Source organism: Onychomys torridus, chromosome 3 (assembly GCF_903995425.1).
Source record: "Onychomys torridus chromosome 3, mOncTor1.1, whole genome shotgun sequence".
NCBI classification, from domain to species: Eukaryota; Metazoa; Chordata; class Mammalia; order Rodentia; family Cricetidae; genus Onychomys; species Onychomys torridus.
The window spans coordinates 47,577,673-47,593,720 of record NC_050445.1 but is presented as its reverse complement, the minus strand read 5'-3'; the positions used below and the strand labels follow the sequence as shown (position 1 = coordinate 47,593,720).

The 16,048-nt window shown below is 42.8% G+C and overlaps 1 protein-coding gene across 1 annotated transcript in view; it reads right to left on the bottom strand.

Moving 5' to 3' along the window:
* Fam3c (FAM3 metabolism regulating signaling molecule C) overlaps positions 1-16,048 on the bottom strand; it is a 45,779-nt gene that overhangs the window by 16,210 nt on the left and 13,521 nt on the right. The window contains exons 3-5 of the mRNA XM_036182384.1: positions 13,936-14,040; positions 5,576-5,605; positions 4,487-4,610 (exon numbers count right to left, since the gene is read on the bottom strand). Coding sequence (XP_036038277.1) covers positions 4,487-4,610; positions 5,576-5,605; positions 13,936-14,040 — 259 coding nt within the window. The remainder of the gene's footprint in view (positions 1-4,486; positions 4,611-5,575; positions 5,606-13,935; positions 14,041-16,048) is intronic.

Sequence of the window (16,048 nt, the reverse complement as noted above, 5' to 3'; positions counted from 1 at the left end):
ACATGGGCACAGCAGAACTCAATCTCCACCACTGTCGAGAAGCCAAAGAACACACCCTCTCTTCTGCATCTTCTGTAGGGTCACTGTGATACCGTGACATGAAATGGAGTCACAGTCTATAGAGACACTTTCAAATCGGAAGCCAGAGGAGTAACGGAGCATTGTCATGCCCACGGCACCTCACTGTGAACATTTTCCTAGTGATTATTAATGTAAACTTTCTCTGCACTCAAAAGGAATGCTGTACTTGCTGATTATCTCACCACAGCCACAAATGGGCTGCCTGAGACAACCAACATCACTGCAGCTTACAGACCATAATGCCAGTTGACAGTGTGGGATGGAGAGCACACTGGCTTGATATCAGCTTACTTTATTGAATATTAAACCAAAATTTGTAGGTAATGTTAAATTAACAGAATTCAAGGTATTAGCAACTTTCCCATCAGTGTGTTGGAAGAGGGGTGCCGTGCTCACATTAGTATACTGCAAATTTTCCTGATAGAATGTGTAGCACGCAATTTTGCAAATGAAATATGTAATACTTTATGTTACATTCCTCATAGTCAATTGATTCTCACAGAACATGTCAACTGATTTCCACCCAACTCTCATCTGTAACTGAACTATGGTTGCCGAGAATATAATTCCAACAATTACTGAGTAACATACTCATTTATGTAAATGAGTAAGACAAAGGAAAAACTAAAATAGTGTTGAAGCTTCCTTTATCTGGTGATGAGAATGTCTTTACTAGCCAGTTCCTTCCTCGTTCTGTTGTTTGCAATGTTGTAAGAACAAGCCAAACAATGTTATGTCACGCAACTAGGTCTCAGCTACACAAATAACATTTTCTCCTCTTTTTAAGTCTAGATCTAAGTTTCAAAACCTTCCTGTTAAGGCACAGACAGTAATTAGTATAAAGTATCTACAAAGGGATGTACTCAGAAACAGTAAAGAAACTTTTTTAAATGTTTGTATTACCATATATTATAAATGTGAATGAATCTCATTACATTTTGCATGCGTTTAGAATGTACTTTGATCATATATCTCATTACCCACCTCCTCTTCCCAGCTACTCCTCCCAAGTTAAACTTTTAAAAATGATCATAAAACTCAAAGAAAGCTGGGTGGTGGTGGCACACACCTTTAATCCCAGCACTAGGGAGGCAGAGGCAAGTAGATCTCTGAGTTCAAGGCCAACCTGGTCTACAGAGCTAATTCTAGGACAGCCAAGACTATACAAAGAAACACTGTTTCCAAAAACAAAAACAAAGAAATAAACCAAAAAAAAAAAAAACCTCAAAGTAAAACAATCTGAAAATAGAATAAAATGCTAAAATGGTAGACTTAACGCCTCACCTATCAGCATGTACAGGGAATATAAGTAGCTCAAACATACCGCATAAAAACAGAATAGGAACAATCAGTTATTACAGAACCAACTACATAATGATGACAATAAATTCACCTGAAATATAAGGATATAAGTAATAGAAAGCAAATGGCTAAGAAAGCCTTTATACAAACAACCCAAAGAGAAAATACCAATAATCAATCAATTTTAAAAACAGAAGGTTGGGATGAACAGTTCTCTATGGTAAACTTAAAAATGCAGGACATTATTAACAACTAGGGAGCCACAAATCATAGACTCAGTGAGCGACAACCTCACTCCTACTGGATGCATAGGCATATGGAGAACCCAGGACTTCACACTGTTGGTACACAGGTCAACCGATGAGGTCACTTTGGAAAAACAATCTGACAGTTCCTCCAAAGGCCAGACAGCTGTCTGAAAGAAAAGCCCACTCCAGTACAAGTGCAGAGAGGGAAGACACATGCACACACAACCTGTATAGAAAAGTTTCAGAAACACTGTTCTTGACAGTCAGCGAGTGGAAACATTCATACATCTATCAACCGATAAAGGACAAAGCAAATGAGGCACATCGTAATGGAGAGTGATTCATCCATGAAAAGAAATAATGTGAGCTACAAGGCGGATGAACCTTGAAAACATTACATCAAGCGAAGAAGCCAGTTGCCAAAGACCACAGATAATAATCCGTCTATGAAACAAGCAATCTATAGGGACAGAAGCAAACAAGGTTATTTAGGACTTGGGTGTGGAATAGAATGAAAACGAAGAGCCAGAGTTAAAAGACAGTTTCTTTTGGGAGTACGGCAATGTTTTACACTGGGACTGCAATGCCAGCATTCTAGAGACAGGCCACAAAGAATGAATGAACGAGAAAGGAAGAAAAAACCTAAAATTGACTATGGCACAGTTTGTACTCAACAGTGAATCATACTACAAGTCAGTGATTGCATACTACGAACAGGAAGTGTAGGTATATAAACTGCATCTCCAAGCTGTATCAACAGAAGAATTTGTCTGGAGCATACACATAAGACGGACGTAAGTTTCACCACAGGACAACTGGCCGGGCTGCATCAGAGGAGGGGAGGGCTCCAGACCCCAGGGAAGCATATTAGATGTGTAAATTCCATCATTGGTAGCAAAAAGCAATGGTTACAGCTAATGTGTTGGTTAACAACCAAACTCCAGTGATTCTCCAGGTAGAGATCATATTGGAACATGATACTCTATTCCGATAAACTTCAGTCCATCTCAGAACAAAGAAAAGAAGGCAGCAGGAAGCACAGTTCCACAGGCTTCCCACAAGAGGGCAGCAACCTATCAGGTTTTAAATACATTACACAGGAGAGACTTAAAAAAAATCAATAAAAAACCACCCAAGTCACCAAACACATCAAGAGTGGTCCCAGCAATTAAAATATTTACTATTCTTTATGACTGTGAAGGCCCTCTGGCCAACCACATACCTTCAGGCAAAACAAACAAACAAACAAACAAAACCTAAGGAAATGACATAAACACTATACATTTTCAAACACAGCTTTGCTTCACATACCAGCCACCAGCTCTGGCTACTTTAAACATCTCGCCTGAGCACTAGAAATGTTCAACAGCTTTGGCTCTGCAAGTGGAATCTCGACAGCTATGACAAATAGCAAACAGACCATAGTGAGCAAAAGTAGCCCTGCACAGACATAGCAATCTAGAGTATCCTCTCCATGGTGAGTTCCTGAACTCAGATCAGGTGCAAAGATACACATATTTTAGTATGTACTTGCACATTTCGTAGGTAGACAGGCAAGAAAACATTGTTATGAGTAGACATACAATGTCAAATAGCCAGTGTAACTACTCATGGCCTTCCCACTGTTCTTTTTTCCGCTATGTAAGTCATTTATATAGCTGTGAAATTAGTTTTTCAATACAAATGAAATCGTAAGTACGTCTGAAAACTGTCTCAGCACACTTAGAAAATGACCTTAATCTGCACTGCTCAGAAGTTCTTGTGTGGTCTGGCCCACTCACTTCTAGAACTTTCCTCCCATATGGGCTGACCATGTGCCTCATGTCTGGGATGTTCAGACATATCTGCTCTGCCTCTGGTTGTCTCCTGATCCCTAGGTTCTCAGACCACCCTCAGTGTCTAAGAATCAATCCTCAACACTCAGTCTAAAGTTGGGCCCTTTCCCCTTACTGACAATCTCAAGTTGGACTCTACCTCACTCACTCCCACTAAGAAGCATCACTTGTGGCCACTACCTGCACAGCTGGTGTCCTGATTGACAGCCACTTACTTGCATTTACTTTTTAGGTATCTGTCAGACCTGCTAGACTGTATATCCCATGACAGGGGAAACCAGATTCCAATAAGCACTTGAATAGATGAATTGAGTGTTGTCTAGGCAAGCAGACTCTTATGCTTTATGTTAGCACTGTTTAAAAACGTCATGCATTTTCAATACAGAAATAAATATACAGGAAAAGGCACTGGACTTGGTCCTTGCAGCATCCCACTGGAGGTCGCTGGCCAGTTATGAAGCTCTTCCACAGGGACCAGCGTCATGACCTGAGGCCTAGCTATAAAAGTTCATCAATCATTGATCCCTCATGGGAATGGCAGAACGATTCTTGAAAGGCAGCTGATTGGTGGGCAACCTCGATTTTTGAGTCAAACAAACCACCGTACAGTATATATCCTACATGACATGCCCACCATGCTAGAACCAAAGAAATCTGGCTCCCAGCCCGGCACAATGATGCTGAGCCCTACCCTCAAGAAACAGTTATCTTCTGATCTATGCAACTGTGGTTGGAAAACCAGCGTCTGAAAAGGGTTTGATCTCTTCCTTGCACTAAACTCCATGCTTCAAAGGCACGAGGTAGGCGTCCAAAGATGATCTATGGGTGAGGTGTTCCGAATGAACTTTAGCCCTATTATTTAGACTCAAACTGAGTCTTTAGTGAAGCAGAGGTGAAAACAAAGGGGAGGGCAACGGGAGTCATACAATAGTAAAAGTATTTCAGAAGCGCCATCGCCCGCAAGCCCACCAGCTGTCACTCAATACAAGACCTTTGAGTTCTGAGCCATCTAATACTCACACATTGTCTTCTAGGCAGATTTTGGGCCCCACGACGTTGGCCGCTCCACTGGCCATTTTAAAAGCAAAATGCTTCTCAGGGCATGCTTTTGAGATTCCACATTTGTACCTGGGAGGCTTCGTAGCTTCGGGAAGAACAGAAACAGGTTTGAGAATCTTCAGAAAAATCAATTAATAGGATTTCATAACCAGTTTGCTTATCAAACAATCACACAAATATGTATGTATATTAATATTAATTATATCATAAAGGAACACTTAGTTAGGGGCTAGAGGGCCAACTCAGTGATTAGGAGCACTGGCTGCTTTCCCAGAGGACCCAGCACCCACACGGTGGCTCATAATCATCTGTAACTGTAGTGCTGAGGGATCAGATGCCTCTTCCAGACTCCTTGAGCACAACACATGTGGTGCATACACACATGCAGGCAAAGCACCATGCATATGAAAAAATAATTTAAAGAGAGGGATATACATATTTAAAAATAAATATAAAATGTTTAATCCTCTAGAACTTTTTCCCCCTAAGGGTATCAAAAGAACCAAGCAAGGAAGGAAGGCAGGCAAGTCCCCCAAAATAAAAAGTCATAAGAGCACAACTCAGCCCCTCGTGGGGAATGAGCCAACTATTGACAGAAATGGACTGATCCAACTATTGACAGAAATGGACTGATCATGCCATATGATCTTGTAGCGAGGCAGATCTGCTTTAATTATTCCTGAAGTTATCTTTGCATTTCTGGGTGCCTGGGGTTTTTTAATTGCTCCTTTGCATGTCTAGTGCATCAAAACCAGGATCAGTAGAAGTCCGGTCCTCCCATCCATCCAGGTACAAGAGGCAGCTGCCTCTCCTGTGGGCTCTCCCTGGCTGTGCTCACACCTCAAGGCTGCAACCCAAGAACAAGGCCAACACCCACCCAAAGGGCCTGAGATACCAGGCCGTCCAATTGAATGACAGCTGCACAGTATTCACACTCAACTTCTCTCTCGGGGCTTGTTCACACAAACTGCCCACACCGCTGGAACATAAGCTCTCCCAGAGCCACACACAGGATAAAGCACTTATAAGACACCAAGGTGAGGGACTTACAGCGAGTGGCTGAGTCCAGCGCGGATCGAGCTGAGAAGAGAAAGTTCACATCATTAGAAAGCACAGGCCCATTGGCAACTAGCTACTTCAAACACAGTAAAGCTTCTAGTAAGTCAAGGACGTATGTGTTCGGACAACTGCTCATATAGAGTAAAGACCAGTATTGCTCCAGAGCAGTGCCTCTCTACTAATTCATTATGGACAAGTGTGGGCTGAAATCACGGAGAGTAGTGTTTTATTACTCAAAGATCATTTTAAACTACTATTTGGTTTTGTTTTTGTTGTTGTTGTTTTGGTGAAGAGGCGTGAGACAGGGTTTCTGTCTGTAGTCCTGGAACTCATATTGTGGACCAGGCTGGCCCTGAACTCACAGTGATCCACCTGCCTCTGCCTCCCCTGTGCCATTAAATGTATGTGCCATCACCACCTGGTTCATTTTAAACTTCCTATTTTGTTTAATTATTTACTATAAATTTAAATCCTATTCAGAAAGTTAGTCTGAAAACACACCTTTAAAGGACTACTAACTGGTACTGGTGAACAAAACCGTATTTAAATGTTGCTGCTGCTGCTGCTTCTGGGCAGGGCTGGGCTGGGTACCCAAACAGTCCTGGAGAATGGGCATAAATACATCTTGGGGTTTGGTGAAGATCTGGGCATACAAGAAGAGGGGGAAGGGGAGTGGTGGGGAAACCTGAATTCTCCACAACACAAGTGTCTAATAAGGGTCTAATAAAATTAATGCTCTTACTGAGAGTTTCTTATTTCATCAGGGAAGGGAAAATCTCAACTCATAACGCCTACAGTGGCTCTCCTGTGTCCTCCATCGCAATTACACTTAGTGCTCAGGAAATGCACCTGTGTCTGATCCCAGTCCAAGAGATTTGAACACACATCATCCAAGTGCCATGGACAGCAGTTTCTGATCTGGCTAATAAGTACACAGTGTGGTCGTTGTTGGCCAGCTGTCTAACTATAAATAGTCACCTAGTTTTCACTTCTGTACTGTTTTTGATAACTGTGAATTTCCTCTAAGTCCACTATTCAAATTATGGAACAAAACGTTGAAGCTGAAGAGAGAATCTAGATGTTTAGAGAGACAAGTCATCAGCTTCAGCACTCAACAGAACACTTGGTGGAATATTATACACCGTTCGAGTCCACAGCTATAATGCAGGGAAAGAGTAATGTATGGAATATAGTTAAAACAGCCTTCCCCTCTCCAGAACCTAAATGCAGAGATGATTCCCATGCAAAGAGAGATCTGAACAAGCAAATAACCAAACAGGAAAAAAAAGGGGGGGGAGGGGAGGGAAGGAAAGAAGGGGGAGGCCATAGATTCAGGCGCTGCATCTCCCTTAGTTTATTCTTTCCATTTCCTTGTGTAATTACAGAGATTTGATCCAGTGCTTTCACTTAGTTTGGAAAAACTAAACCCCAGAGCAGAATCAGCAACATGAAGACTAGAAATTCTCAACTTTACTCTGTCTTTAAAAAGCAAACAGACAAGATAGCACAGTGGGTAGGGGATTTGACACCAAGCTGGGTGGTTCCCCAGGATCCCTATGGTATAAGGAAAGAACTGACTCTCAAAGGTTGTTCTCTGATCTCCATTCATGTGCCATGGCACATGTGTACTGTCACTCATATGCACACGCGCGCGCGCGCACACACACACACACACACACACACACACACAAATAAATGCAATTAAGAAAAAAAATTAGTTGGGCAGTGGTGGTACATGCCCTAAATCCCAGCACTCAGGAGACAGAGGCAGGAGGATCTCTGAGTATGAGACCAACCTGGTCTACAGAGCAAGTTTGAGGACAGCCGGGGACACACAAAACAAATAAACAAACAACAAAAACACTTAATTAAAGAAAAAGAAGACTGTATCATCAGACTCTGGTGTTAAGATTCCTAGAAAGCAACACTGGTAAAATCAGGAACTTAGGTCTCCCTGATCTCTGCTGGGCTGATTAGATAGCAGGTTATCTGATCTATGGTAATGAGGTTGGGAGAATGTGGGAACAATGTTCATTCCTTCCCACCAGCTGTGTCAAGTTGTTCCCAAGGTCACTGACAGGGTCATCATGTCTCAGAGATATGCAAACTGAGGCCAAAGGGTGTAACTGGTGCATCTGTTTAGGTCATAGTTGTAATTGGTGGAGCTAGCTTTTATTTTTTAGTTTGTTTTTAATTTTTCATAACATTTATTATGTTAAGGGACACTGTGCAGATCTCAAGGACAACCTACAGGACCAGTTCTCTCCTTCTACATGTGGATCCCAGGCACTGACCTGAAGTAGTCAGGCTTGAAGACGAGCATATTTGCCTGCGCAGCCATTTTCCCAGTCCAGATCAGGCTTTTAAAATCATCTCATGTAGCACTGAGGCTCACTGTACCACTTCTGGGTTTTGTTTTGTCTTATTATTGGTTTTTGGTTTTTGGACACAGGTTTCTCTGTGTAATAGGCTTTCCTGGAACTCACTTTGTAGATCAGGCTGTCCTGGAACTTACTTTGTAGATCAGGCTGCCCTTGAATTTAGAGAGATCCACCTGCTTCTGCTGGGATTAAATGTGTGCGCCACCACTGCCTGGCCCACTGTACCACTTCTAAAGACGGACTTTGTAAGCAAAACCACCAGTCATTCCCAGAGCAGAAAGCCAGGTTAGGGACCTTTTAAAATAACTCTGACCAGAGGCTCAAGTCTGAGTTTATCAACAAAGACCCTGCTGACATAACCTAAGTTTACAAGAAGAAGAAAAGAAAAAAGAAAAAAAAAAAGAAAGAAAAAAAAAATGTTCTGAGGGAGGAAACCCCGAGGTGTTCACTGGATTTTTTAAAAAGTGGACAAAGTCATAGCTAAACACCACAGACAGGGCTTAGCTCAGAAGTGCACCAATTTCAGGGACATGTAGAGGAAGCAGTCGGGGCGCTGGCTCGTCTCTAAAGTACCTGTATTCTTCACACGTGGACGACAACCAAACACTTTCTCTGCACTGCAGACCTTTATAACTATGTAAGGAGGGGTGTGTGTGTGTTTGTGTGTGTGTGTGTACACCAGCGATGGGCATGTTTTAAGATACCTGGTGAAGATCTAGGAGGAAAAATATGGGGGTCAGCTAGAAACAGGCCTGGGAGTGAGACATATGAGCAAACTGATAAGAACATCCAGGGAGCACAGAATCCAAGGACATCAACCTTCAAGAACTGACCAAGACAATTTTTTGTTTGTTTGTTTGTTTGTTTGTTTGGTTTTTGGTTTTTCGTGTCAGGGTTTCCCTGTGTAGCTTTGCGCCTTTTCCTGGAACTCACTTGGTAGCCCAGGCTGGCCTCGAACTCACAGAGATCCACCTGGCTCTGCCTCCCGAGTGCTGGGATTAAAGGCGTGTGCCACCACCGCCTGGCCCAAGACAGTTTCTTAATTTAGGAGCTTGGAGTGATGAGCAGGAGAAGCAAAGCCTGGGTGACTTTATCAAACAGGGCTGGAGAGCTGACTCAGTGGTTAAGAGCACTTGTTATTGTTGCAAAGGACCCGAGTTCAACTCCCAGTACCTACAAAAAGTGCAAGTCCCCCTGTGGGCACCATGATAGGAAGTCACAACATGCCCACATGGTTGGGCTTGCCCGATGGACCGCCTAGTTATTTCCGGTTTAAAACAGCCATTTCCGGGTCAAAACATCTCTCGTGGCTAGGCTTTGCATGCGCGGCCCACTCTTTAAAAAGCCGGCGCCATTTTGCACAGGTCTCTTCTCTTCTCCTCTCTTCTTCTTGTCCCACAGGCCTGTCATGTCTGTCTCTTCCTATCCTATATTGATAAACAGCTCTTCTGTGGTTTTGTCATGTTTGGGACGTGTTCCTCGCAGGGTAAGAGCACCAAAATAACTAACACACCAAGTACAAACGTGGTGCACAGCACATGCAGAGCAAACACTCCTACATGTAAAAACAGTAAAAATAAAAAATTAAAAAACAATTTTAAAAATCAAATCAGTTTGTTAAATTTCAGATGTCAAACCTATAACTGCTATTTAACTAAAAACACAGAAATCTGGTTGTTAGTTGTCAGTCAGGCTTTTGGGTAAATTTACCTCCATGGAATTTGTGTTAGCTGATGAGATGCTTCAAGGTAAAGAAACTCGCTGGAAGCACTTTTACAAAACTGAAAGGCTTCCCTAGGCCTGTACCTCTGAGACTGTGAGAACCTGGAGGCAAGCCGATGAACTATTTCTCACTGACACAGGGTATTGGGTATTGCCGAGGCATCAGGCAAAGGCACAGACTGGAAACACAACATTACCTCCTCACTGCAGGCTCCACTTCGGGCTTACCTGATAACCCTACCCTTCAATATCTTTCGGAGAATACATCAAGGAATGGACATAAACCTATCTGATTCATCAGACTTCAGCACAAGACCTTTAGTGAAGTCAGACTAGGGAATTTAGAACTACTTTATAGCTGAGCTTTTAATACTATCTCAAGTAGTCTGTGCATATACTACTTACCAAAGGCTTAAGTATCCAAGGGTATAAATAATCAAGCCCATGACATTCACTGCAGCAGTATCTACGGAGATAACCTGACTGTGTTCAGTTCCATACTAGCTGAATGTCCTCGAGAAAAAACGAATACTGCATGAAACCTCAGCCAGGACAGAGACTGGCAGACTGTGTGCAAGTATACATCCTGCCCTGCCAGGACAGTTTACAGTTCCTGAGATGTTACTAATGGAGAGAACTAAGACAAGGGTGTCCAGGGCCTCTGGGTATCATTTCTTACAAACAGAGTGTGATTCTATAATTCCTTCAGGACTAAATCTTGTTTAAAAAAAAAAAAAAAAAAGGGCCTCTGTGTGTTTGGGGGTGGGGTATGCTGGGAATTGGAATCTAGGTGTGTTAAGCAAGCATCTAGCATTCTATCACAGTGCTATATCCCTATACCAATGTATGTTTAGGGAATTAGGGCTTTTTTAGTCAATTTTCTTTGCTTTTTGTCTTTTAAATTTTATCTTATTCTTTTAAATCACAACCTATCTTGGTAATTTAAACTATTAACTGTGGGCAAATTTTCCATTCTTTCTATCTGGAAATGTCTTTTATTTTTCTAAAACAATACGATATAAAAAGCCTGAGTCAATGAGCCAAGTTATCCCAACACTCAGGAAGCAAGGACAGGTGGATCTGAGTTCAAGGCCAGCCTGGTCTATAGAGTGAGTTCCAAGACAGGCAGGACTACACAGAAAACCCTGCCTCGAAAAACAAACAAGCAAGCCTGAGTCAAAATGACCTGTCCAGTGAGTGGGTCTCTGATTCTTGTGCCTTCTCCTGGGCTGTTCCCCTTCTCTTTGTTTGCTTATCCAACTTCGATGTGATGGATTTTCTTTTATTATCTTTTATTTTATCCTGTTTGGTTGTTATGTCTTAGAAGCCTGTTCTTTTCTTTTTTAATTTATTATGTTTATTTATTATATTATGCGTGTAGGCTTGCAGGCCAGAAGAGGGCACCAGATCTCTTTACAGGTAGTTGTGAGCCACCATGTGGTTGCTGGGAATTGAACTCAGGACCTCTGGAAGAACAGCCAGTGCTCTTAACCTCTGAGCCATCTCTCCAGCCCGCCTGTTCTTTTCTAATGAGAGACAGAAAAGGGTGGATCTGGATGGGAGGGGAGACGGGAAGGAACTGGGAGGAACAGAGGAAATGGTAATCAAGATGTATTGTATGAGAAAAGAATCCATTTTCAACAAACGGGGAAGGATCTGTTCAAGCTATTAAGTTATTACAAAAAAGTTGAGAAACTCAACTACCGAATGAATTGTGATTAACCATCAGGTAACTAGAGACCAGGTCTCTATGGATTCAACCTGATGACCTTTGCTAATTAAGTTGGATGATAAATAAATGGTTAAGATAACTAACATATTCCAAACAAATAAAACAAACCCCACAATTAATATATTCACTAGTTCAATCTAGACTGAAATCCAATAAGTAACATTTTATAGATAAAATGCACTACAGTTTCAGGATGAAAACAAACACGTGCCCTAAACAGTGCCTAAACCAAACAGGTAAAATACATGCAATAAAAAGGTCCCTAGAACATGGAACAGCAGAATGGGAGTAAGAGAGTCACGTGTTCCAGTTAAAGTACTCAACACAGGCTCACACTGACTGGGAAGGCAGAATCTCAGGCCCTATCCCAGACACTGAGACATTAGGATTACAGGCTCACACTGACTGGAAAGGCAGAATCTCAGGCCCTATCCCAGACACTGAGACATTAGGATTCTCTGAAGAGTTTTGACACGAACGGTTGAGTCCTGGTGTGGAGGAGGATCTCGGGTGAGGACAGAGAGGAAACGAATCAAGTGTCAGGAGTCCCTTCTAAGTATTAACTTCCGGAGAGGAAAACCCACTAAGTCAAAGCCCTCAGCACACTTCTGTTTAATTCTGACAGCTAGAACAAGAAGATGCTTCCAGGATTCAGTCTCTTTCCACACTTAGTGTGCAGCCAAAGCTCACCCCGCATGACCACAAGGACCCAGGAAAAACAAACAACCTCCTCTGGTTTCCAGCGACAGCTGATTGTCTCCAGAAGAGATCCAGTATTAATTTTAAGAAATAAAATATAATCATTTCCATTTCAATGTATGAACCTTAAGTTCGTTCTTCATCCTCCCAATAATGTATTAAGGTTATGGACATAGGTCAGTGGTATAAGCACTTGCCTAGCACCCACAAAGTCCTGGGTTTGACTACAGTGCCTCAAAAGAGAGAGAACATGTAGGGTGGGCACTGTGGTGGTACACACCTGTAATCCTTGCACTTGGGGAGTAGGGTGAGGCAGGAGAATCACAAGCTGAGGACAACCCAGGCCACACAGTGAATCTGAAACAGCCTGCAATACCATAGGAAAGTCATAGTACACTTCTGGAATAGAAACATCTGGAAACCAGTAAGATGTAAAACTATCTAAACAAGCATTAAACATAACTGGTTCCATTTTATTAATTTAGGGGGTTTGTTTAAAACTGAGTTAAGAATGCAGCTCAATGGTAGAGCACTAGCATGTGCAGGGCACTGGGATGGATCCCTAGCATTGAAAAATGTAATCTGAGTTAAAGTACCTTACACGGGTACAGTTGCAACATAAAAACTCCAAATAATGGGTAAAAATAAAAATCACAGAGAAAAGAAAAAGAATGTTAAGGACCAACACGTGCAACACATTTCTCTGACTGCTTTTACAAACTAGATCTGGGTCCATTTTCTAGCAGCCGACTCAAACGAAGAAACAATTTCAACATACCAGCGTCGTGTTTTCCAGAGTGAGCACTTAGGAGCCGTGATTAATGCTTCTCATCACCGTGTACTAAATAGTTGCTAAATATGCTTAAGATGTCAAACAGAAAGCTTCACACTGGCTTTATTCTGAGACATGTTATATCTTTCCAAGTACTGTAATGAATGACACTCACTCACATAATAATTCTTCTTCTAGCCAGACGAAGCAGCAGTGAACCCATGATGAGAACTTAGACTTTGGAGAGTAATATTAAGAGTGAGATTCTGGGGCTGGGAGCTAGCTTGGCAGGGACGGGCACTGGCTGCCCTTCCAGACTCCCCGGGTTCTGTTCTCAGCACACAAAGGCGCTCACAACTGTCTGTAACTCAAGTTCCAGGGAATCCGATGCCCTCTTCTGGCCTCTGAGGGCACCAGGCATGTACAAAGTGCACAGACAGACACACATGCAGGCAAAATACCCATACACATAAAATAACAAAATAAAATTGTTTAAACGAATAGAATTCTTCTAAAGTAGGTGGCAGCTAGTTCAAGAAACTACTAACTAGTCATAGTGCTATAAGAGTACGTGACAGACGAGTGCTCTGCCCTACACAGGACTTGTGTACACCCTCTCTAAAGCTCAGAGAACATCCTGCAGGAGGGAACAGAAAGGGTTGCAGGGGGGCGGGGGCGCTGAAAAGTGCCATTTCCTAGACAACATAGCTGTAGCACTCAAGACATCCCATCAGCTGTGATTACAGGCACAAGACTGTACCTGTCAACATTCCATTGTGGAGGGGGAGGAGGCCGGGAGGTATTCCTCCTCCCTGAGCAGCCACTGGAGTTTAAGTGCTCCAAGAGGAAGCAGAGCCATTTTCTTCAGTGGTGTATCCACTGGCAAGGTGCCCATGCTAACTCATGCTCACGTGAGCAAGCCTAGATTGAATGGGTTGCAAAAAAAAAAAGGACGTGAAACTCAAAGGAGAGTGTGCAATCTTGGGAGTAGTCGTGGGAGGGAGATAAAAGTGTTATAAAGTGTGTGTGGGGGGGTGAAACTTACCAAATAGATTTCCTAAGCTTGCATCCATTTTAATTTCAAATACTTGAGAAATAACATAAAATGTCAATACAAATACTGCGACAGCCACCACCAACTTTGCAGCTCCTAGAAAAGAGGCAGAAGCAACTCAGCATAGTTTTAAAGCCAACAGAATTTCTGCTAGGCAAGCACAGCGTTTCTGCAGAAGCATTATGACTAATACCATTCTATTTTGTAATCTACTAGATCTTAATGTTACTGGAGTTACAAGGACTGGAGGCTACCCACAACCACGGAAATCGCAGACACACTACTTGAGACACCTGTCTAGGGTAACTCTGGGAGGCGGTTTACCTACCATCAGCTGCTGGCTGACTACAGGTGTCCTGATGAGTGCACCACCACCACCATGTCTACAGGACTACATGCTTCCCAATCCTAAAGAGCAATGCCCTCCAACGATGACATGAAACTAGATCTTCTGGAGATGCCAAGGCCAGAACATCCAGGAAATAAGAGTTGAAGGGAAATGCAGCAAGCCTACCATCCTACCACCAACCCACCACCTGGAGCTACCTAACCCACTGGGAACTGCAAACATGACCTTCTGCCTTACAAGAGGAAGAAAGTAAAGACATGGCTTCCCATCGGGCAGACAGACTTGGACATCACAGTGACGGGCTATGTGATAAGCTCCATGAGGGCACACTCCTCAGCTTTAGACTTCGAATCTTTAGTGTGAATCATCCCTCACTCTTCCTCTTAGGTACCCCAATCTAGGCAGCAAATCACAAAGGGCAAGCGGAAGACATGGGATGGAACAATGGCTTCCACCTCTGGATTCCAGAGACATGACCTGCTTATTCAGAAACAGTACTAGCTTATTCGTGTCTACACCTCAACTTCCCACTCCTACTAATACTTGGGGCTTAGTTTAGGTTTAATCTCTAGTGATAGGAAAGAGGTAGACAGCATCAGCAGCTAGCTAACCTTAAAGAGGAAAAAAAAAAAAATCCCAAAGATGAAGTAATGCTCTACGATTACAGATAAGTGAGTGGCTGCACATGAACCAGAACTCAAGCCTACTCCCACCCCCAAACCTAGTAGCCTATACAGTACATAATTCTAACACTAAATTACATATTGGGGAGGGGGGGAGAGACACTCAATATAGTAGGTAAGGAAGAATTTAAAAAAAAAAAAAAATCATCTAATCTCATAGACCCCAAAGAAGAGTCTATATCTTCAGAGGAGAGGGAGAGGACCAGGAAGAAACTGAAGATGTTTGGAAAGGGCAATGACGCTAAAGGGAATCCACATCCAGAGCTGCCTCAGTACTATTTAGAGATGCTCTATTCACAGCTATACGTGAAGACATATAAGAAAAATCTCTGCACCTTCCTTCCAATTTGGCTGGGAATCTAAAACTACTCTAAAAAACAAAGCCTTATAAGATCCTATTACAAGAATACAGTAGTAATGAGTACATCCAACTGACCCTTCTCACCCTATCTCCTCACTTCCTCCCTCCAAAGGTTGCTTCCAAGTCTTTAGAGCAACCGCTAGCTGCCCACATTTTTACCATGTAAGAGCAAAATTTCATTTGCTTTGGACCTCCTTCTCCCAGGATCTAGCTGAGTGTCTCATACAAAGCATGCTCTCACCACATAGATGCTTGACAGATGAATGACAGCAGGTGGCGGACACTGTTTCCATTATGTAACACTGAGGCCAGTAGCAGAGCAGATCACATGCTACTCTTCTACTTTATTTTCTAGCAATCATGGGCATGGATAATAGGGGATAAGCCCTCACTGTCTTCTAAAACCGACAGATGAAGCTTGATTTGTTCAAGGCTGAACTTGCATTGGGGCACATCAGTGGTAGCACGGGGTCTTTTCTTTCTTAAGATTTACGTAATTTATGTATCCGTGGTTTTGCCTGCGTGTACACCCATGAATGTGTATGTCCAGTGCCCATGGGAGTCAGAAGACAGTGTCAGATTCCCTGAACTAGTTACAAATGCCTGGGAGTCACTGTGTGGGTGCTGGGAACTGAGCCTGGATTTTCTGCAGTAAGAGCACCATGGAGTGCTCTTTACCTCTGGCCCATCTCTCCAGCCCCCCAGCACTGG